At 38.6% G+C, this 24,210-nt stretch overlaps 1 protein-coding gene and 1 long non-coding RNA gene across 2 annotated transcripts; one reads left to right on the forward strand and one right to left on the reverse strand.

Moving 5' to 3' along the window:
• Positions 1–1,547: 1,547 nt before the first annotated feature.
• On the reverse strand, positions 1,548–12,878 carry LOC117811721. Its single transcript, XR_004631056.1, has 2 exons — positions 12,434–12,878; positions 1,548–1,988 (listed from the first exon to the last, which is right to left on the reverse strand). It is a non-coding gene; the product is annotated as an uncharacterized LOC117811721 (long non-coding RNA).
• Positions 12,464–18,513, forward strand: si:dkey-78p8.1 (ewing's tumor-associated antigen 1 homolog). Its single transcript, XM_034682154.1, has 7 exons — positions 12,464–12,861; positions 14,351–14,479; positions 14,725–14,783; positions 14,884–14,993; positions 15,182–16,542; positions 17,150–17,307; positions 17,440–18,513. The coding sequence occupies exons 1-6, from the start codon at positions 12,726–12,728 to the stop codon at positions 17,260–17,262; spliced, it is 1,908 nt and encodes a 635-aa protein (XP_034538045.1). The 5' UTR covers positions 12,464–12,725; the 3' UTR covers positions 17,263–17,307; positions 17,440–18,513.
• The last annotated feature ends 5,697 nt before the right edge of the window (positions 18,514–24,210 follow it).

Consider the following 24,210-nt stretch of genomic DNA (forward strand, 5'->3'; position numbering starts at 1 on the left):
GGGAAAATTTGTCAATTTATTTTTCCACTTTACTGTGAGGATGTCGATAGCAAATTGGAGCTGTTAACATTTGATGTGGCTCCCAGCTGTGTGAAATGAAGTTGTGTGTTTTCGTAGCGCCAAACTGGAATTTTTACGGTTACCGTTTGAAAAACTCCTGATTGATCAACTTCAAACCTTTATTGTTTCAAGTGAACTATTTCATTATTATATCTGAAGTCCATGCATTAAAACATGTAACTTAATCATGAAATACTTTTTTGGTCTTTTTAAAACTTTGTTTTAAGATCTGAATAAACTGTTTATGCATGTCTACCCTACATTTCCCATAGATGTCAGTCACACATACAGACTGTATAAAAAATGGACGTAGTATCCGTGACGTCACCCATCTATTCCTGAGCGCTGTTTTTGAGGCCAATCGACGGCCTCCATATTGGAAATGCGGAACTCAACCAGGCAGAGTTTGAGCCTCCTAGCCAACAGCTATGTGTTGCCATACGGGAGTCAAGTCAGTCATGTCCTTATTTGGGAAAAAACTTGTAATCTTAATATCTTCTGAACCGTCACGTTAGACAAAAATTCACACCCCATACAGTGTGGGCCAATAGAAAAATTAGCTACTCTAGCGAAGCTGTTTTTTGAACCAGGCTGTAAACATGTTTATTAATGCTGCAAAGATCGTCTTTTTTGAATTAGTGTCTGAGTGGTCTCCGGTGTTTCTGCAGCCAGCCTCAAGCGGATTCTCGATGAATTGCAGTTTATTACACTCCCGCATGGGCTTCATTGTTTGAGACCAGAGGTTGCCGCTTGGTCACACAGTGTAAAAGGCCCTTACACATCTTTTGAATGTTGTTGCCCGAAAGAAGTGATCAGGTGTGAGCACCTCTCATCACGTTTCTGACTTCCTTTCCTTGTGTGTGGCACTGATTGCAAAGCTCCATAGCTGTTATGAACATTTAAGCCTTTAACACATTATAGTACAGCTTTTAAAAGAGCTATACTAATTTTGTCACAGAGCTTGGCACTGCAATTTTCAAAAAATGTTACTCAAACATAAGTGGATTGTGCTTTTCTTAAGCACTATTTTCAGTCACAGACTAATATTGTGCTGTTTGTTGCAGTTCTGAGAGTTATACCACCATCAGGATGGAGTATGGGGGATTGTCTTGAAATGGCTAAAATTGTGGTCACTGCATATCAGAAAATTCAATCTATTCAAAATGGTCTCACCGATGTTTAACCGACAATACAGCTGTATGACTCACATATCTGGCTTCGCTCCACAGGGGAAATGTGCTCATATTTGACTGGTCTTTTCATGGGAGTTGTTGACAGTAAGGAACATCTTGAGTACCACTAGCTTGTCTCATAACCTTCATCTTTGCTATGTCATCACTTGCTGTTCACAAGTCACTTATTTTTTTCCCAGAAAACCCAATCAAGAGCTTGTTCAGAACAGCCGATGTAAATGCTTTCAACAACTGACTCCATGCTGAATCACTGTGTTATATCTTTCACAGGTAGAAGGAAGAACACTGCAGAAATATTTATATGAAATTGTTATTTACTGCGCCTTTATACAATATGTATTACCATAAATCACAATCCTAAAGCTCCTGGTCTTACTGGCGGAACAAATTGTAACACTGATATATGAGAGGCTCAGTCAGCTCCACTCCACACATCTTTCTTCCATCTCTTCACCTCCTTCGCTTAAGCTCACTCACCCCCACCCCCCTTCTTCTTCTTCTTCTTCTTCTTCTTCTCCTCCTCCTCCTCATCTTTGTCCCTCCCTCCTCTCCTCCTTGCTTCCTGCCTCTCCAGAGAGGAGGTCACATGCTGCAGACCTGCTCTGTGCCATCTGGCTAACTTCCTGTCATCCTTACCCCAGGAGAGAGTGGCTCTACGGGGTATACAACTGGAGAAATCCCCCCCTTACAATTCTCCTCTTCCTCCTCCTCTTTCTCCTCCAGGCCCCCACACACCTGAGCAGTGAGGGTGAGAAAAACACACAGGGAGAAAAACAGAAGGAGAAGGAATAGGTGGGGGAAGAGCAAAACAAAGGATGTGGTGAGAAAGAAGGAGGGACAAAATAAAGCCGGAGAAAAGGAGGTACATTAGAAAAGTTTTCAGCAAAAATGAATATTCTCTCAAGATGGATTTTGAATCATGTGGTTTAGGATGAAAAATGTTTAATAACTTGGTAATGACAAATGTAATTAAAAAAACACTGGGGAGTTTTCTGTGTATTATATGTTTGGGAATCCAAATAAACAGAAATAGCAGTGCCCCACTTTTCCTTTAATCAGAGGATCATACATGTTGAAATGTGACTTTTTTTATACCTCAACATTATCCATGAAAACTGAGAAACATCATTAGAGCAATTATGGTTAAATTTCCATCAAGGTCCTTCATGAAGGCACACCCACATTTATTTTGCACCCTCTCACCTTCCTCTCACACATCTCCATCTAACACAAGAACATTAAGATTGGTTAAAAGTGCACACATGCCAGATTAATCTTACTTCTGTCCCACCCATGGTCTTGCATATTCATATAAATATAACATGACTGCCGCTCACATCTGAATTTATTGGTTTTCCTCCTCTGCAAATTAGGGGGCCTCCAATTGATGAATATTTTAGCACATGTGCACTCTGCGGGACATTTATCATCAGCTTTGCTATTATAAACAGAATAAATGAGCAGTCAAAGTAGGCTGCTGCCACAGTGTGCTGAACATAGCCACACCGCCCCCTCTGTGCTCTTTTGCTTTAGCCGTCCTCCACGACTGCTGCGGCGTCTTATTTCTGCAAAATGGCTTCCTCTTTGGCATCTCCTTTACATGTTACATGACGTCAGTATGATCATATAGATATGCGTTAACCATTACACAGTATTTTGCAAGTATTCCAACAAAATGCGACAGCAGAGATGCTGTCAGAAAGGTCTTGTGTCTTTAATCTGTAACACCTAAAGCACAGAGGCAAGACAACCTTAGTTGAATCTATGTTAAGTGAAGCCCTGAGGGGGTCGAGACAGAGGTTAATTGGATGTACTAAAATTATGTTATTTCATTACAGACATTGGGTTTTGGAGGTTAGCTTAATAAAAAAGGATGAAATTGTTTAAATAAAGGTATTGCTTAACTTTGAGATTCCCCAGCCTTGTTGCTAAGCTAATCATTGCCTTCCGCACCCTCAAGAGATCATCTGTCAATCAAAGAGTTTGGAAAGTATTCTCCATGTCTTTCTCATTGGTTTTCTGTTGGTGAAGTTTGAGTAATCCTAAAAAAAAAGAAAGTGATAGCTGTTACATAGAGAGACATAAGGATGATCTGAAGTCAAGGTTATTCAGTCAAATTCAAGCTCTTATTTGGTAACTGTGATATCCTTTTCAGATCTTAAATGCTCTTAAAAGCTTTCCTATGTCTGACATTTGCAATCAAAACAACCAGAAATGTGCTCAGTAAATGTTTGACTTGTTCAGAATCCTGAAATCATACCACTCATTTTTGCCAACATGAAGGAACAGAAAGCCAAATCCAAACGAGACCACAAGTGTCCAGCTTTGATGTCCTCCTCTCATCTTCCTCCTCTTCATCTCAACCATCCACTGTTGGTTGAGATCGCAGTTGGACACCCTTTAGCACTTCCTTTTCGCCCCATGTGACCAAAAGGGGCTGCTGGGATTCTTTCAGATAGACGCCAAAACCACCTTAGGCTGCTTCTGAGCACCGCTGAAGCCCGCTGATGTGACACTGCAGAACCAGGCATTGTTTCAAATGCTTTCATTCACAGTCCCAGTCATTGGCAGACACTGTGAAATGGGTGAAATCCCAGCTTGGTGGAAGCTGGCACAGAAACACAGCATCCTGGATCCCTTCCACTTCAGAGAGCTCTGCCACATGCTAACTGTCATCCACAAGGCATTGCTAGCCCAAAGGGGGGTCTGGCAGAATGGGTGTGAGGGTTGAGGGAGAGTGGGGAGGGTGGTATAAACATTGGGATATACCCGTCACATACAAACATGGAAGAAAACATGGAGTCCTTGGAGAAACAGCACCAGAGGCCATGAGAGGTGATCATTATTTATGCAGACGATACTCTGAGTTGAGCATCAGATTCTCCTGCTTGTCTCACTCACCTGGCATCTGCCCAGTGTGAACCATCCCTGGGATCCACTGCAATGATGAAACCCTACCCCCACACTACACTACACTACACACACACACACACACACACACACACACACACACACACACACACACACACACACATAAACCTTGTTGTCCTCATTGCTGTCTACGCCTGGTAGATCCCATGGCATGTACACTCCTGCTTCATAAACACTAGCAGCTGCTTGGCAATTAGCCATTAGCTCTTTACTTTTTACTATAGTACCCGGTACTCAGAAATCTCCACAATTAGCTCCTTAATTGCCTCTAAACAACACAGGCGTAACCAATAAATAGAAAGAAGGCGGTAGGTGGTTAGGTGAAGAGACAGGCTTCTTGGAGAGAACCGAGCTAGCTTGGAGAATTCAAGCTAAACTGTTCTTCCTCTCTCCTCCCTCTGCAGCCTTTGGCAACATTTTTTTCTGCCGTGACATGGGTGGAAAGGCTTATGTAGGAGGAGGAAAAGATGGTGCGGGTAAAAACACAAGGCAGCAGAGGGCTGATGCCTCATATTCAAATTGAGAGTGACACATCCATGCCCTTTATTCTGTGGTCTAACTATCACTTCAGAGAAATGCTAACATTCAGTGTGACAGAGGGTGTTATGGTGACTTTTAGACGGGCAGGAGACGGCGCCCCCCAGGCGTGGATTGCGTGGCAGTGTGATATGACACAGCTCGCTTGACAGAGCAATGGGGATACCCTCAAGATTAGCTGAATGCATTAAAGGGAGGCATGAAACGTAGCTAACTGTTGATTAAATCGCTGTTACATCCAAACTGGCAGTTCCAGTTAACCTGTTTTACATTGACGACAGCTACGCCACTAACATAACAATGGCTATGGGCTTAAATGTGCATCATTGCAGACATGCTTATCTAGGGAAAGACACGGGGGAAATGAAACACATTTCTATGAAATATAACAGCTTTCAGGGTGAGTCAATTGCTTATTAACTAAAAGTGCATTCAACTAATAACTAAATTATGTAATGAAATATAATAATTTTTCAAAGATGAATAAATAACTATTGTATAAAATTATAATTGTTCATGTATCAAACCTGCAATTTTCACTGGTTCTGACTTCTTGGGCTTTTTTCTGATTGATGCCTCATCAAAAACACTTTTAAGATGTTACTTTGAGCTTTCAGGACTTTTTAAAAATAGCCTACTGTTTAGTATTTCAATAACTGACAAAAAGGATGTCAAGATTATAGCACTTTTTTTAAAGATTTTATTTATAAAAAATGTTTATACATTTATAACAACATACATATAAAGACATACACGCACAAAAAAACAAATAACAAACAAACAAAAAATAAACCCCTCAAAAAAAAACAACACACGGCCAGAAAAGAGATAAGATGTGAAACCATGTCAGTCCATACATTCATGTATTGTCCACAAATAAATAAATGGTTAGAAGTAGAGTCCACAGATAGTCCTTGTAGTGTTACGAGGGGTCCAAGGCGAGGCAAAAAGAGCAGGGATCAGAGAATATCACAACACAACATCATTTGGGGTGCTACCAAGTTTTAATGCTGTGCATATACAGTATACTGTCATAGTTGGTTCCCAGTCTGACTTCTCTCCTTCTCTATAAACTCCACAAAGGGTCCTCAGATGTTAAGAAACTTATAATGGGTGTTTGACATTGTGTATTGGATTTCCTCAAGATACAAACAGGAAATCATATCATTTAGCCACTTTCTATAACAGGGAGAAGAGGCTGATTTCCACTCTATTAAAATAACTATTTTCGCTACAACCAAACCAAACAAGATTTTAATTAGTTTTCACCCGAGGATTTAGCTCAGGTCATAGTGTGAGGCCTAATGATGAATTAAAATTCAACTCACTGTTAAAAGATTAAACCGGTACATTTGTTTTTCTCTGTGAACACACTTGGTGAGATTATTCCTAATTCTGTGGTTTTGTTTTTTTTAAATTAACATTAATTATAATTTATTCATTCATTGAATATTTTTTTTGCTGTACGCTTTAATGTATGACATGCTGACCTTCCTACAATAACGACCACAGAAATATGTGCACCTTTTTTTTCAGTTCAAATGACTAAGGGCTCTCTAAATTTTTCCTGCAACATTAAATGAGCAGCAGTTTTCCAAATAATTGACATATGTTGCAGCTGACCTCTACTACCATGCACAAACTATTGGCAGTGGCTAAATAACTGCTGATGTTTTGATGAAACAAGAATTATGCTTTAACCAGGGAAGTAGAGGCTCCAACTACATGTCGTCTGTTCTTAACAGTTTCTGGCGTTCCATCAAAGAAGCGAGGATGATTGGCTTCCCTAAATCTCCACATTGATAAAGTGCTTCCAAATGAAAACAATCAAAGCCGGATCAGGACTAATCAAGACTCGTAATTCACAGCAGCATATGTGTGTGCGTCTATGTGGGAGTGTGTGTATGTGTTGTCTATAATTTTAGCAACTATGATTTCTCACTGCATCAAGTTTTATCTCACACACACACACACACACACACACACACACACACACACACACACACACACACACTACCAAGGAGGTATTGAAGCACCATCTAGTGCTTTATTCTGGAAATTGCTCTGCAGAATGTGATACATGTGATGAACAATCCTCAGTGATTAGAAATTAGATTTTTTTTCCCACAATGTTTTTATGTTATTGTGTCACAGTCATATATCTTTATTAATAAAGATAAGAAAAGGCTTGCATCAGGATACATCCAGGATCAAACCTATCAATTTTGAAGATTTTTCTTACATATGTAATCTGCAACTGGTTTTATTTACATTTGTCTTGATTTTCCTGACCTGGCTTGGAAAATGAATCCATCCAAGTTTCACGAGGTGAAAGGGATAAATGTCTTAAACACAGTCAAGCACAATCCCCAAGTGCCTCGCTGATTAAATCTCCACAAATTTCGAGTTGAACGTTTAGTTTCCTTTAAGGAACAAGAGGCTCAAGCTCAGAATTTTCGCCAATCAAACAACCCTTTTTTCATTCTTGATTAAAGAAGTCGTGCTAGTGTTGTCAGTGGAAATTCTGAATACACTGAATAAAAACAATGTCGCAAGCCTTCTTTCCCCATCTTTCACAGATAAGAGGATAATAATGGTGGAAACATGGACTTGTTTCAATAACGTAAGAGCTTATCTGGAATCATCAGCTAACCTTTTACCACAGCAGCAATTATTTATCTGATATGAAGACATGCAGAAAGGCAAATCCTTGATTGTTTACTATGCTCAAATGCCAGTGAGGTCCTAAATAAATTATCTGACTTGACAGTGCCTGACTTTGATTCTTTGTGAAGATCAAAACAAATAAATTCATTGAAGGGTTTTTCCTGTTGCAAAACAAGCTAAGAATAATATGAAACACGTTTTGTTTTATCTATCAGCAGCAGCTTTGAATTGAACCCCTTGATACTCAAGTACTTTAAAATAAGATGCTTATAAATAAGCATAAGCAAGTTTTAAGTAAGAAGAATATATATGACAATTTTTTGGCTTTCACTACCTTAAAACCAAATAAAAATCATCCACTGACCCATCAGACACCTTAACTAAAAACAACAACCTTTCATGCAGTGTTTTCAAATTGTCTGACCTTTGACCTTAAGTCTTTGAAGCGCCTATCACTTAGATTAGATTTGTAATGACATATTTTTGCTTAAATTCCAAAGAGTTGCATTAAGACTCTGACATTTGACTCTGACACTGAGAGTGTATCTAATGACCTTCAGTTAAGAGTCTTCCTCTATAGCATGTGTTTACTTACAGTTACTTAATTTGGCTGTTTGACCTCCACTGTGTAGAATTTGACACAAGAGGCCTGTTTCCAGAATTATCTCCTGAAAAAGGAAACGTGTCTCTGTGGCTGTGCTCACTTAAAAGCTTCTGTGAGGAACTTTTGAGTTGTAGATTTGGATGACCAAAGTGGTGTGTATTATCTCTCTGCTGATTTGTCCTATACATGTGTAAGTTGTGTTTTCTGACAGATAATCACATCCTACTTTAATTAAAAAAAATGTTGACAACATGCTTTCAATCATCTCCTCTGACACCTACCCCACAGCAGAGGAGTTCAAAACTCCTCATGGGAGCTTAAAGTTTGAGTTTTTGACACGTGCCCAAGATTAACTTTTGTTGGCATTGTAAAAGTTACTTTTTTAACCAGTTATGGTCAAATATGGAATAGTAAAAAGTGTGGGGACACCTAAAGCTTCCACTTCACTAACACTGAAAATGTACTTTAAAGTTTAGGAAGATGTATACTGTGTCCACCTATAAAGCTTTTAAAATATAAAAATATTTATATATGTTTGAGCATTTTGCAATGAAAGGGAAACAGTTTTGATCTCAAAGATCTATGACAGGGTGATATCACTTTTGGGCAAAATCATATTTCCAAACTAAGTGCATTCACATACGTACACTACACATGTCTCTCTGTTTGAGAACTGATTGTCTTTTATTAAATTGTGCTCTTTGCTACTGTGTGCCAGTTTTCTGTAGGGATGTTGGAATAACAAAGATGAAAACGATATAATAGACACTGAATTTAAACTGAACAATATTAAAAATCGTATGTTAGCAGTTGTGAGACAGATAAAGCCAGTTTCCTGCCCGATTTTCCATTCAGAATAGAATATTTTTTGTTGATGACTTTCTGATATATTTACAACAGTACAACACATTAAACTTTTTTAGGTTAAAAATAAAGTTGTATATTTTATCTCTGGTGTTAACAGTCATCCCGCCTCTGTCAAGTCTAGAACTTACATTTTGGATATTGCATTAAAAAATGTAGGCTGAAACCAATTTACTACAATATATACAGAAACTGTAGAATCACAGTGACTGAATTATAAGTTGATGTTGGTAAGACAACTTTAAGTGCAGTTAAATATACAATGAACACTGACATTCACCAGTCTAATCTTTTCAGGGAACCAGCTGCTGACACAGCTACAACCTTGACAGACACACACATTAGTTCAAACCCCTTAATAATAATTTATGAAAACTATTTGTGATTTATTTATTTGATAGGCATGCAAATCACACAACCATAAGTCTTAACAACTGGCCTCCATCATAGAAAATACAAGGCCAAATAACATCTGCATTATTGCAGGCCAAGACATGATTAAACTATTAAATGCATAAACTGTACAACTTAAATGATCCCAGAATACATGCTAAGATTTAGTATCTATTTACCTAGGCCCACGTGTAGGGATGCACCGATCCCACTTTTTACGTCCAGATACCGATAACGATACCTGGGCTTTGGTATCTGCTGATACCGATATTATCCGATCCGATACCGGTATTGATTTAACAATCTCTATTCCTTAATGTGAGGATAGAATCATGTCTTGGCAACTTCAGGCTTTTCTGACTTTGCAAACCAAAAAAAAATAAACATTTTTGAACTGACAGTATCATTATTCAAGAGATTATAAATAAGTACCAGCAGTTTGGTGAGTTAATCTTCATAACCAACAGATATTACAATTCAGCTGTAAACCTCAGCAGTGGATAAGAGGAATTGAATATTCTGTATAAAAAAAACTGCTTCAAATGAGAAAATAAAAAATATGTCAAAGTAGTGTTTCCATAGAGTGCTTCCCACACAAGTACAGTGTACCTGTGGCTGGGATTAAAATCATTGAATGCATTATTACTCTACCCAGCTTTGCCCTTACTGTTTCCCTTCTCCGCCTCTGATGTTGTGACAATATTAATCAGCAGCACATTTTATAAAGGCGCTGATGACGTAGGAGACGTACATGGCTGTTGTAAACACAGAAAAGCATAGAACTCAGATGAATAGATCTGCCATATGGATCGGCACTATATATCGGCCCCTTGTCAGCGATATCCGATCTAGCTTTTTGAGCTCGATCTAGCCAATATCCGATACCAGGATCGGATCGGTGCATCCCCTACCCACGTGCAAATGGAACCTGTGTGGGCTATCTGGGTAGCATAACTTCACCACTGCTGATATTTTGTCAGATTATCATCTTATTTCTGTCCAGAGGTGTCAAGTAACGAAGTACAAATACTTTGTTACCTTACTTAAATAGAAATTTTGGGTATCTATACTTTACTGGAGTAAATTTTTTTCAGACAACTTTTTACTTCTACTCCTTACATTTTTAAGCAATTATCTGTACTTTCTACTCATTACATTTTAAAAATAGCCTTGTTACTCTTATTTCATTTCAGCTTGTTTTCATTCCGGCTTGTCATCTTTAAAAAAAAAAAAAACACATTTATGTACATTGACATTCCAATAAAAGCTGTTGATAACATGCCTGTAAAGTTTGACTTTTTGCACCATTAAAATACTTATAGGCAATTAGTCATCATATCTTCCGCTCCATGAAACACGTTAATGCTCAGTAGTGCACATATATGGTTCTGTAATGTATCTGCATTGTACAAAAATATGTTCATTTTCAATGGGCATAAATGCGGCTGAAACAGGTGCAACCCATAGATTTCAACATTAACATACTGTATTAACCCTCCTGTAATGTTGCGGGTCAAATCGACCCAATATAAAGTTTAAAATTAAAAAAAAAAAAGTTCAAAGTATTATTTTGCTATGAAACTTCTTCTGCTTGGCTCAATTAGCGTGAACAACATATACAATGAAAATGGCTCATTTCACACATTTGCAATGCATAAAAAAAAAATCTAAATGTTAAATAAAATAAACCAAAAGTTATGTAATGTAAAACTATTGTTATTTATATTTATGGCTTTTCAATGTACATTAAAAAAAGTTTTAACCTGAATTTAAAAGAAAAAAGATGTGAGTTATCCTCTTTGAAGCATGATCTGTGAGATTAAAGAACACCATTGCACTAAATATTGATTTAAATGGTTAGTAATGGAATTAATAATGACATTTAAAAAATGTTTTTGGGGATTTTATTGGGGTTCGGACACTTTTGGATCATTAAATATGCCCCGGGTCAAGTTGACCCAGGAACATTATTGCTGTCCCTGAGAAACAAACATAACAAGAGGGTTAATATAACATTATAGTCATTATGGCCTTTAGAAAATGTTTTTTGGGGGGAGTTGAGGCAGTGCACTATAGGCCCCTGTGGCGCAGCCTAAGCTTTTGTCCTTAATGACATTTTTCCCCCTTACATTACTTTTACTTTTAAACTTTAAGTAGTTTTGAAAACAGTACTTTTACATTTTTACTTGAGTAAAAAGCTAGTGTTGATATTTCAACTTCTACAGAAGTCTTTTTAAACCCTCGTATCTACTTCTACTTGAGTAATGAATGTGAATACTTTGAACACCTCTGAACAAGTCTATATGGTTTAACCCAGGGGTGTCAAACATGTGGCCCGTGGGCTAAAACCGGCCTGCCAGAGGTTCCAACTCGGCCCGTGGAACGACTTTGTAAATTGAAAATATTATTTTCCGTAAAAATAACTACTATTTCCAATTTGTTCTCTGGGGGTCACAATAGTGCTGACGGAGCGCCCTGAACAGCATTTTTTTTTCTGGGACTTTTTTCTCAAAGTGAGAAAATAGATTACTTGCTGTTTGCATAATCTGATTGAGACTCATAAAGACTTTTTAGAGCACTATAAGATGATCCACTAATTACTAACACTAGCATTACACCCCTGCAAACACTGTCCGGAAGCAGACTGTTCCTGCTGGAGCAGGGGGGTCAAAAATAGTCAACTTTACCTTCTTCATTATTATAATCTATGTGTTCTTTTGCTGTAAACATTACACTCTGTGTCATGTGAATGGGTAACCTTTGTGTTTGTTTGGTGTGTCCGCAGCAGGTTTTAGGGCTTAAAAAGTCAAATATTCTGCCCACTATGAGACTCATCATGGCAAAAAATACAACAGCGGTTTTTGTAAAAAATATAGCTCATTATATGTGAACATTTTCAGAATGTACTTGTACTTTTTAGCACTAAAACAAAGGGAAACATTTGGGGTTTTCATTATTTAAAGGTTATTATGTTACAATTTTACTGGTCCAACCCACTTGAGATCAACTTGGGCTGTATGTGGCCCCTGAACTGAAATGAGTTTGACGCCCCTGGTTTAACCTGTTCTAGTAAACTTCACCTGGACAGTGGTAAACTTAATTTATTGTACATAAAATTGTTGAAGCAATGGGTGATTTAAGTTTGATACTGCCACATTAATTTTACAGTATCATTTGTACTCACCTTCTAAAAGCTCGAGCTAATTATTTCTGCCTCGAGGAAACGTTGTGGGGGAGATCTGCGAAAAATCCTACCCGGCATCCGTAGTTTCGTGACGTTGCAGCAAACATGGCGGCCTAATTCGAATAAACGGATTTACTGCACGAAAACAACAAAAGCGTTTGCAAAAAAAAACCCTGAACAAACATTGAAAAAGAGTATCATCTGTGCTCATCGGAGCCACGAAGCATCATCGGAACAGTTCTTACGACAATTATGAGCAGACGTTGCGCCGTTACCGTTCTGATATGGAACAATGTCCGAACCTCCTGCAGGCACATCTGAGTTCAGTGAACTGTGGAGGAGTGTTTCCAAACTTTGTCACAGCAAAACACAGGAGATGAAAACAGGAACGAGGATGCCTGCCGATAAACAATCACCCCTGCGTAAAGGTGAGACAGTGTATCAGTGAAACAGACGATCCTCTGCTCAGCCTGTGAAGTGAACAAACGTGATAAAGTGATGGTTTTGAAACATTGATGCAGGTCTGCAGACTTGGTGAAGTGACTGCGGCCATTAGGCGACAACACTGAAAATGCAATGATGCCAGCCTTCCAGTAGATTGTATTGCTTGTGTCTTCACCTGATTGTATTATGCACACATAACTTTTTTTTTTTCCTGTTTCAATATGTTTATTAAGGAAAAAAAGATATCCACAAAGCATCCACATTGACATTCAATTTTCATGTAACAGTTTAAATCAAAGGCCTGGTCTCACAGACTACTTCATCACTAATTCGGATTATTCATTCCTTATTATCAGGCAAAGCTGTCTTCCTCATAGAGTTAACAGTAGAACTATAACTATCCCACCCTCCCCCTCCCTCAACCCTCCCAAGGAGTACTACCTGACAATGTACAAAAAGGTTGATCATTTCAGTTCTGCAAAAAGGAGATCAGTGGGCGCCACATTTTTTCAAACTTCTCAAGTCTGTTTTTAAGAACAAATCTAATTCTCTCTAAATGAAGTGTGTCTGTAATCTCCGTTAACCATAATTTGAGGGTAGGTGCTTCTTTCTTCTTCCAAAATAGGAGGATCAGTTTCTTAGCAATAAGCAGCCCATAAGATAAAAGACAGCGCTCAGAGACTTGGAGGTTCCTGAGCCCCTCCGACACCCCGAAGATGATCAATATGGGATCAGGTTTAATCTTAACCCCCAGAACTTGTGAAAGAAAAGAAAAGAAATTCTGCAAGCTGGGACACAAGGCATAACTTTGTGTTAAATTTGATTCTGTTGAATTGCCACACATGACCTTTTGATGTACACAACAGGCACCCTAAGTTTTGAAAGTGTTGTTCCCCGTGATGTCCAGACACTGCATAAATAACAGCATGTTGAAAAAAAAAAGCTGTTGTATAGGATGTATTTTAGTTTATTTTGTGCTTAAAGTAATATCACTCACTCACTTATAGTCGAGAAACCTTGGCACAAAGTTTGAATTACATTTCGGTATTCAATTTTTAAAAAAGGAACAGAATGTGTCCATTTAAAATTGACTTATAGTATTTGCTTGTTAAAGGCACATGCTCTTGTAAAGAGCTATTAGCCCAAATGTTGAAATTTCATCAGCTCCATGCTGTAGTATTACATAAGATAAGATACTTCTTTATTCGTCCCACAACGGGGAAATTCATGGAGTTACAGCAGCAAAAAAAAAGGTTTACAGTACAAGAATTTCAACAAGAATATATATAGAAATAATATTAAATAATAATGTTAAATATTAACAAGATTTCATGCATTCTTGTCAGCATAGAAAACAGCATCACACATCATGTTACATGAGAAGTCTTATCATGTAGCTACAAGGTTAAGTTAGATGAACTACAATAGGATGAACCAAATCAATGGTGATTGACCTTTGATTTCTGTGCACAGATTTGCAGAGTCCGCAGCGCAAAGGATACAGCAAATTTCCCATCTTGAATAATGGGGACTCTCCAGGTGATGTGGAACCAACGCAGGACATTTTCTGGGATCCTACATCTCCCACCCCAGCTAATACAGGTAAAAAAGAATATATATTGATTCACAACATATCTTAATCTCAGGTTTTATAAGTATGACAACCTTCACACCTGTCAAACATGCAACTTATGCTTTGCTTTTCTAAAAGAGACAAAATATGTTCCTGCTGAGCAATCCATTGAAAATGGATGTTGAAACGACATCATGCTGCATGCTTAAAGAGTTTAATTTGCAATGTATTGATACTTTCAGTAGAAGAATAACTTTGTTTGTGTGTTTGTCAGGGCCCAGGAATAACAGGGTTGTGGAAATCTCAGATATAGTGAACCGGATTGCTCCAAAGGTTAGTTTTATCTCTTTAATTGTTACACTCACAGGGACACCAAATGAATTTGTTCAGATTTTGTTTTGAAAACTGTGTTTCATCTTTTTTGCTTATGCAGGATGTGAAACGGAAGGGGACTGATTCTCCTCTGCTGCAGTGGATAGGTGACAGTGCTGTCCCTTGTACACCAGATGTTCCAAAGCCAAGAATGAGGAAGAGATCATCCAGGTATGTTTTCAATTGATGGACTTTGATAAACACTGATGACCTGTGAATGTTTCCCTTCTTACACTTCTTGCACTTTAACACTTAATGCAAATATAATGGGGGGGTATCTCTAAGTAGAAGCATTTTTCCTGTCTCTGTCTTTTTTTGATTGTTGATCATTGTGTCTCATTTTTGTTTCCTCTCTGTAGGCAGAGCAGTGTGGAGGACCTTATGAAACTGGCCCGGCAGTTTGACAAGAACATGCAACAAGACAGGGAGACTTCAGAGCGGTTTAACGCAGTGAACAATAACATGAACGTATCTGTGAACACCTCAAAAGCAAAAATGACTGAGACTTCATTCTCTACTAATGTGAAGGATTCAAAGTGTCTGTCCTCATCAGATCAAGTGGAGGCAGAGCTGCATGCTCTGTTTGACTGTTCCACTCAGAAGGTCAGTGGCAGACTAAGCCAGGGCTCCTCAGCGTCAGCTTGCTCACAGGAAGTAACAGGAAAACAACTTGTGACTTCAACTTTAGCTGAACCTCGACAATCAGAGGCAAAGTCCTCTGACAAGCCTGACCCAGCTGCACAACCTACTGGTGTTAGTGATGCCTTTGATGACGACTGGGAAAATGATGACCTACTGAATGACTCTTTTGTTCTGGCGATTACCCAGAATCCTGACAAACTACTGGACACCAGCCCTAAAACCACCTTGAAGTCTAACACTAAAACAAACACTACTCAGTTTACCTCTGTTTGCAATTCTACTGAAGCTACACACTCTGGACATCAGCCTCCCAACGTGTACTCCAAGCCAAGCTACAGTGCACTCCAGGAACTGTGTCCCAAACCAAAGACTACCAACAGAAGCACTTTCAAATTAGAGCCCAATCCTCACTTCCAGCCAAAGATGGCTGCCAAGGAAGATTCCAAATCCAACTTCACTGCTATACAGTCTAAATCAAAGATGTCTAACAAGAATTCTGCTGCGTCAAAGGCACCAACGATTCCCCAGCCCACCAATGATCTCAAGACCTGTCCTGTCACAAGCTCTGTTAAAGACATTTCAGACAGCTTATGGGATGACAGGGATGATGATGCGCTGCTCTTTCAGATATGTGACAACGTGGAAAAGATCTCCAACAGTCAGCCACCGCAAGGCAGCCAAAGCATCCGCCAAGAGAAACAAGATACCAGTCTAGACGGACAGCGAAAAACCACGGCACCACTGCCAATCCACACAACCTGTACCACAAACACAGGTGCTAGAGCCTATAAAAAGTCTCCAGGTTCTTTTGTACGTTCTAATTCATTACCAGGGACTAGCTGTCAAGCTGGGAACTACCAAGGATGGAACGTTCCCATGAAAGGTGTCAACAGCAAATCAGGGATGTCACAGAGCGTCCCAGGAAGTCGCATGAGTCTGGGCACATTTAGTAACTCTGGGAATGTTAATCAGGACATGACGCCACGCACAGTGACAGCCAGGGAAACGCAGAACTCCAGATCCTGTCACACTGCCTTCAAGAGAAATGTGTCAGACTCTGCTGTGATACGCAGTAAAGGTAAGTTGTCTTAGATGTTCTACTTGCACACAGGCCATATTAACTATCATTATAATTAGAAGATGATATAAACTACAACCAAATTTAAGCTGGAGACAATTATCTGTAACCACAGAATATAATCATTTATAACGTTTTTTGTAATAACTGCATCTTTGCAATCATCTGTCCTGAGAACTTAGCTGTAAGACAGGATATTGAACTGAAAACTCGTAAGTAAAACAGATGTCACATGTTGTTCTTTTAATCACAGCTAAGTGCATGTGTACATGAACAGTTCTCCCCCAAAGCAAGTAAACACAGCGCCCTGCATTTAATTTGTGAAGCTGTCAGGAGTCCAAACCTCAGGAAGCTCCATTGTCAGTGAATTGCAGACTGATTTTGCTCTTCACATAAAGGGATGGGCTTTTTCTTTTACACATTTAACAAGCTTCACTGTGGGCACCAACTGTGCCTTGTTACGGTGGCAACACTTGTAATGTTAACACATTTAAAACAAAGTGGTTAAAGGTCATGGCAACAATCTATCTAGGAGTTCAGGTTTGAGTAGGTCACTTCTTTTCATCAGTGTTTTAATCTTACTTTCCCTACTTCTTCCTCTTCCCAGTTTTCATCACAAGTCAGATGACAGGGAAGTGCTCTGACGCTGAGATCGAGAGGAAGAAACAGGACGCCTTGGCCAGGAGGAGACAGCGGATGCAGAGCACTCAGAAACCCTAGGGGAGCTCCGTCCTACCTCTGAAGGGATTATTTTTTTTAACTGTTGTAAGTCTTCACTGTAGTTCTCATTCCGGAGCAGTGTTTCCGCCACCTCTTTATCAAGAGGTTTTCTTTGATGATATCTTAGATAAGTATTTATGATATCACAGTGTTAAAAGTTCAGTATTTGATCTCCAGGTTTTGGCTAACTAGCTTGACTGCACAGAGAGGACGCTGTGTCTGAGAGGAACAAGTGAATGTCTGTTGCAAGAGCTGCTGGATCCTTTTTGCTGCTAGTGTAACAAATGTGAAAAGATACGAAGAGATTTTTGAAAACTTGATTTTTTTATTACAAAGAGAAAGTTAACATTCATCAGGTTTGAAATAGTTTCAAATGCTGACTAACACATTTTCCTGTCGTCATTTCAGCTCCATTTTGTACTGAAATAGGTTTATTGTTGTTGTTTTTGTTTAGTTTGACAGTAAATAATTCTATCTCAATTTCACTTTCTCTCATTGCAATGACACTGGCATTAAAACACTATGTGTTTTTGATGCGCCCATCAGAAATATGTATCTAACACAAACAGTAAAAGCTGTTTTCTGTACTTGGTTTTAAAGTCTGATTATGTGCCTATTATGTCCATTGATGCACACTTAAAACTTTTAGGCATTTCTATGTATGAAAAGGACATTTCTTTAGTGGAAGTAAATTGAGGTTTTGAAGTATTAATTTCATACATGAGAAAATGTCTGTTTTATAGAAGATAATTAGAACGCCTAGATTCAGTAGATTCAATCCTTTTTTTTCTTTGTTCTTTTTGTTGTATTTTGTTCGTGAGTGTCATCGTTTTTATATTTTCACATATTCACATATTTTTGCACACATCAGAATCAAGTGTTAAAACTATAAAGAAAGTGTCATGGCCTCTCTTTGTGGGCAACATTTATTGCAGTAGCCATGCTATGCACCTTTTAAAAGTTGTTCAGCAACAGTAAAATCACAACCATGGAAGTATTTTCAAAGCCCATGGTGTTCAAATGAGGAAGATGCTTTGCTTCAATTTCCTGGAAGCTTTGTTAAGCTGTGTTGAAGGTAAAAAAAAAAAGAAAAAGTGACCTTTTTTTTTTCTATCTCGTGCCTTAGTGTCTGATTTGACTCCAGGCTGTGACTGAACAGAAACATGACTGACATGGCATTCTCCTTATTTATCTTTCATGATGTATCTGCCTTAAATCAACACAAATAAATATCACATTTGGCTACTAAAATACAGTTGTGTTTCTTTGACTGTACTTAAGATTTCCTGATGATTGTCACAATCTTCTGATTGTTTATATTCTTCATGTAGTGCTTGTTGAACCCTGCACAAAGGAATATGGTGTAATGTAGTAAAATGTGTGACTGAACTCTATAGGTATTCTCTTTATAGTAAATGCTCTCATCACACCATCGAAGATTTTCAGAAATCCAGAATATCAATCTTGTGTCGTGCACTTGCACAACGTGTCTGCATCAGCAGCTCTACATAGTCAGAACCGATGGCTTGCATGCACATACTGAAAGGCTATATCATGTTGCAGAGTCTGGTGAATCTGTCCTGCAAAGTTTAGTTTTGTATCTTCACTGCTAGATGAGCGTACAATTTTAGCCAACATGTAAAATTGGTACTCAACTACTTACACTAATAAAAGGTTACCTCTGTTATTAATGCATCCTGGCAGCAGATGAGAGAATTGCACCCTAGACGTGCTCATACTGAAAGTTTGGATCCTGTTGATTGCCTGGCAGTCATATATAATTGTTCTGTTGCTGTAACTCCATTGTGACTCAACAGAAAAAAAAAACGGTTCTGTTGACATTTAGCTTGAGTCATAGGCTGGAGGTGACAATCTCAGGGTTTATATTGTGCTTAACTGTAAAGTGCTTGTCTGACTTTGAAGGTGCACAGACATTACTTGCAAAAGATTTGTCAAATTTCAAAAAGTCAGGGCCAAGATATTCTGCCTTTGAGCCATAGTTGGCTCAGGTTCCTCCATTTCCCATAATACAACTTGATAACTTTTATCAGATGACCCCCTCCTGCCTCCTCTAACAGGTGGCACAGTGTTTTTGTTTTGAGTGTTCAACCCCAAGCAGACACTTAGACTAAGGAAATCATCATTTGTTTTTTAAGTTTGAATATTTTCAGAGCTACAGAAGACAACCTAACCTGTGCAAAGATACAGGTGTATCTCAAACAATTAGATAAATAGAACAATATTTTCCATCAGATGTTAAAGAAAGTAAAAATTGAATCTAAACTAGGCTCATTAAATGTAAGCAAAAATGTTTCAAGCATTTTTCAAAATACCAGAATATTTTATTTTGACTTTAAGTAAATTACTATTTAAACCCGTGTACCCCTTAGTCTAGCTCAGAACATGCAACCACAGTCTTGGGGAAGACCGCTGGCTTGACAGTTGTCCAGAAGATGATCATCAACATCCTCCAGGAAGCCATGAAGGTCATTGCTGAGAAGGCTGGCTGTTCACAGGGTGCTGTATTGAAGCAAGTTGACTGGAAGGGAAAAATGTGGTAGGAATCAGCCTCGAGAGGATTGTCATGAAAAGTCGATTCAAGAACTTCATGAGGAGTGGACTGAGGCTGGTGTCAGAGCAGCAAGAGCCACCACACACCTTCAGGAAAGAGGCTACAACTGTCACACCTCCAATATCAAGCCACTTCTGAACCAGAGACAATGTCAAAGGTGTCTTATCTGGGTGAAGTAGAAAAAGAGCTTGTCTGTTGCTCAGTGGTCTAAAGTCCTGATGAAGGGAATTTCTGCATTTTATTTGTAAATCAAGGTCCTTAAGTCTGACGGAAGATTGCAAAGGCACAGAATCTAAAGTGTTTGAAGTCGAGAGTGAAGTTTCTGTAGTCTCCACAGATTTTAGAGCTCTTCATGCTTCCATCTGCTTGCATGCTTTATGGAGATTCTGATTTCCTTTTCAACCCGGACTTAGCACCTGCCCACAGTGCCAAAACTACAACCAAATGGTTGGCTGACCATGACATTACTGTGCTTTATTAGCCAGCCAACTCACCTGACCTGATCCATGTATAGAATCAGGTACTGTAGAGAGGGCTTCAGTAACACCTCAGCAGTGCCATAGGCTGGTCACTTCCAAGCCATGCTGCATTGATGCAGCAATTTGAGGTGAAAGAGACCAAACCAAGTATTGAGTGTATAGAGGAACATACTTTTCTGGAGTTGGACATTTTTGTATTTTAAATTCCTTTGTAGATTGATCTTAAGAAATGGTCTAATTACATGAGAGTCCAAAATTCAGATTTTTGTGTACTAGAAGCCCAAATCATCCAAATTAAAACAAAGAAAGTTTGAAATATTTCATTTTAAATGTTATGAAGTTTGGCAAGTGGACTGGTGGCTGGAGAGATGCTGGTTAACTTGCCTGGGTACTGCCGAGGTGCCTTGAGCGAGGCACCGAACCCCCAACTGCTCAGGGTGTGCTGGTTGATGGCAGCACCCTCACTCTGACATCTCTCCCTAAGTGCATGTCCACTGCATGCTTGTGCATAAAATTGTATGTATATACACCAAACTGTGCATGTAGCATGACCAAAAAATAACACGAGTGGGAAAATTGAATTTCCCCCCTGGGGATTAATAAAGTATGTTTCTTTCTTCCTTTCTTTCTGTTCTAATTTATTGTGATGGACTTGTACTGTCATCTTTTCCTGCATCATTGGCTGTGCTTTCCTTTTTTTTATCAGACAGCTGGGAAATATTTTTTAAGTGTACACAGACAGCCTCCTTACTTCAGTTGTGGGCATCTATTACTCTAACCTCTGTATATTTCAAGACTGCTGACAGGTGGACCAGCTATTGCAGGCCCATTTTGCAAACACTCAAATCTGTTTTCAACAAGTTGCTCCCCAGAAAGGAAGACCATTGTTAAGGTGCAATAGGCTCAGTGTGGAGCATAATATTGTTATTAGACATGAGGGATTATTTTAATATGAGGGCTAATTTGTCCTCTGGCCTCTTATCACTCTACTCACCTGCTGTACTGTGTGTGAGGGGAGCACAAAGTTCTTCTTTGTAGTCCCCAGAGAATTCCTCACTGTTCCTCCCTGAAGCCCATCCCCTTCCATTACAGGCTTGTGAGCTCCCAGGTGTGTGTGTCCATGTGTGTGTGTAAAGGGTGGTATGCAGGTGTGTATATATGAGTATTTATCCCGTTCGTGGCACGTAGTAGGCTCCATCCTCCTCCCTGCTCTACCTGTTTCCCCTCCTCCACCCAACCCGACAGTAAATCAGAATGCAGGGCAATTTGGCAACAGCATAAAAGGCCCCTGCTTTTTATGACTATGATTATGGTTATGATGATGACTAGTATTTATTTCAACTATCTGATGAAACCCTGGGCTAAAGCTAACAGGTGTCGAGCAGGTACAATATCGTGCTTGCTGAAGGATCCCTGTAATGTCGCCATAGAGAGCAAGATATCGTTGGCGAAACAGAAGAATGGGCTGTTTCAGCGCCCACTCGTCACGCCATACATGGAGCAATCTCTGATTATTGGATGGGAGTGGAGCACCACAACGTCCTCTTTGTAGAGAGAGAATGATTTATGGCTGTTAGTCAGGCATAAGGCAGTAATTGCCACAGTGACGATTATGTTTCCATGGCACCTGTTTAAACTGTCTATTCCTATGTGAATGTTTTCATTTTTGGAAGAGGGGAATTTGCAGCTTGAAACTGATGTGTGGAGACGTTGATAATTGGAGTTGGGAAAGGGTCTGGGATGGTGTGGTAACAATTTGGAGGGAAAAGGATAGCATGTGATGGACAGATTTGTGTTGTGTTATTTGATATCTGATAGGGAAACCCAAACAACCAGTGAATATTTCTTTAAGCAGCAAAACAGAGGCAGTCTAGTCAGCAAGTATGATTAATACCCTTAAATGAGTAGTGAAAATACTGTTTTTGCATTTTACTTGAACTCAAGAAAAAAAACACATTTAAAGGATACACAAGCTATAAAGATGACACAAGCTAAAATATATTTGCTATACAATGCCTTTTAGTCAATACATGGTAATTTGCTTTCACATTTTAAATCAGTGATACGTGTATAATTAGAAAAGGCACAGTCAAGGGAACAGCTTAGAGGCAGTTGTTTTGTGTTGAGGCTGGCCTTTGACTTCCTCTGTGTTGATATTAAAACACAGAGAGGATTTCTCCCTAATGTATCAAAACCATACATTTGTTTGAGCCCCTGCACTAATAAAGGACACTTATAAAAGTGTTTAGGCTGAATCCACATTTACTCTGGGCAGGTAAACTGACTGTATTATGGTGTTTCATCCCTAAAAAAAATTGCTGAGGGCACCTTTACAAAGATCTTCTATAACTTAAGGGATGTGTTAAAAGGCAAATCTGAGTGAAAATGTTTTAATCTGTTGGAATGAGTTTCAGGCATCATAAGATAAGATAAGATAAGATAAGATAAGATAAGATAAGATAAGATAAGATAAGATAGGGATAAAATAAGTTATTACTTTATTGACCAGGGGGAAATTCAGTTGTTATAGCAACCCAGACATAGGTACAATCAAGAAGAAGTTTCAATGAGTAAAATAAAATAAAATAAGTAAAAATACAAATAGATAGATAAAGACATAATACAATTTAGATATATACAATGTTACAAATGGAATTTAGATTAAATAGCAGTAATTACAGTCAATATTAAAAATGTTTCAGTAGTGACAGCTTGACATGGTGTGATTATGGTTGGTAATGACAGATTAAGCAATAAATAAAAATAAATATGGGTATGTAATATGACCGTGAGTTGTAGTAAACAATAATAATGTAATATAACATAATATAATATGGCAAAGATAATTATATACTTATATAATATAATATATTATGCATTATAATGCCATCATGTGAGGTTAACCTATGGTAAATATCAATGTAAGTAGTGGTATCAAGCTGATGTCTCCTTAAGGGAGTATTTTGGACATGAACATAATTAAAAGCATAAATTACAACTACTACTTTCCAAAATGTTAGATAAGTTTAAAATAAATGAACCTATGCCAAAATCAGACATTTGACAAGACTTCCATCAATCAATCTTTATTTGTATAGCACCAAATCACAACAAGCGTTATCTCAAGACGCTTTTACAAACATAGGAGGTCTAGACCACTCTATGTCAAATTATGAACAGAGACCCAACTTCAAGACAGGGTAAGACTCAGTCTTACCCCACCTTAATCCATCATAAGCATTGCACATCACAATATTTAGCTAGTTGCAGTGGCGAGGAAAAACTTCCTTTTAACAGGCAGAAACCTCAGGCAGAACCAGACTCATGTTAGACAGCCATCATGCCTTGACTTGAGATCCAAATACAAAAAAAGTATGCTGTTTCTTGCATTAAGGCGCTCCTAAATCAAATTAGTAGCTCAACTTTGCAAATCATCTTCAAAGAGGCAATGCTAATTGTTTTAATGTAAAAGTGAACAATGTATTTGTTTTTCAATTGAAAGGTCAAAGTTCAGCAGCAGAAAAGCAGAACTGAAATCAGAAGCTGGATCACTCTCCTGCCACCATTACCTCACTCCCTGTCACTCTTCTTCTCTTTGATCATCCATGTGGAGAGTTGCCATAATAGTGACAGTGCCAAACTAATAAAAGCAAAGGAGAAAGTTAACTGTGAAACCCTCTGGCAGCAGGTGTGCTCCAGTACCAACATGTGATAATCCAGTACCCTTAAATGCAGCATTTTGTATCTCCTGCCATTCACTTGAACTAATACATTGATCCAGACAAGTATAGTTTAATTTATTGCCTTTATACATTTACAATTACCTCATTTTAAATTGTTCCAAAAAGAAAAGTCTGTTTTATCAAACTGCTAAAAAAGTAGGAAAAAGACTGTAGG

The sequence above is a fragment of the Notolabrus celidotus genome, chromosome 4 (genome assembly GCF_009762535.1).
Source record: "Notolabrus celidotus isolate fNotCel1 chromosome 4, fNotCel1.pri, whole genome shotgun sequence".
Taxonomy (NCBI): Eukaryota; Metazoa; Chordata; class Actinopteri; order Labriformes; family Labridae; genus Notolabrus; species Notolabrus celidotus.

Excerpts from the sequence above, each read along its gene's own strand:
- si:dkey-78p8.1 (XM_034682154.1), top strand. The coding sequence starts at position 12,726 with ATGTCCGAACCTCCTGCAGGCACATCTGAGTTCAGTGAACTGTGGAGG. Across the intron at positions 14,784-14,883 it reads TGAACCGGATTGCTCCAAAG|GATGTGAAACGGAAGGGGAC; the intron begins GTTAGTTTTATC and ends TTGCTTATGCAG. Across the intron at positions 14,994-15,181 it reads ATGAGGAAGAGATCATCCAG|GCAGAGCAGTGTGGAGGACC; the intron begins GTATGTTTTCAA and ends TCCTCTCTGTAG.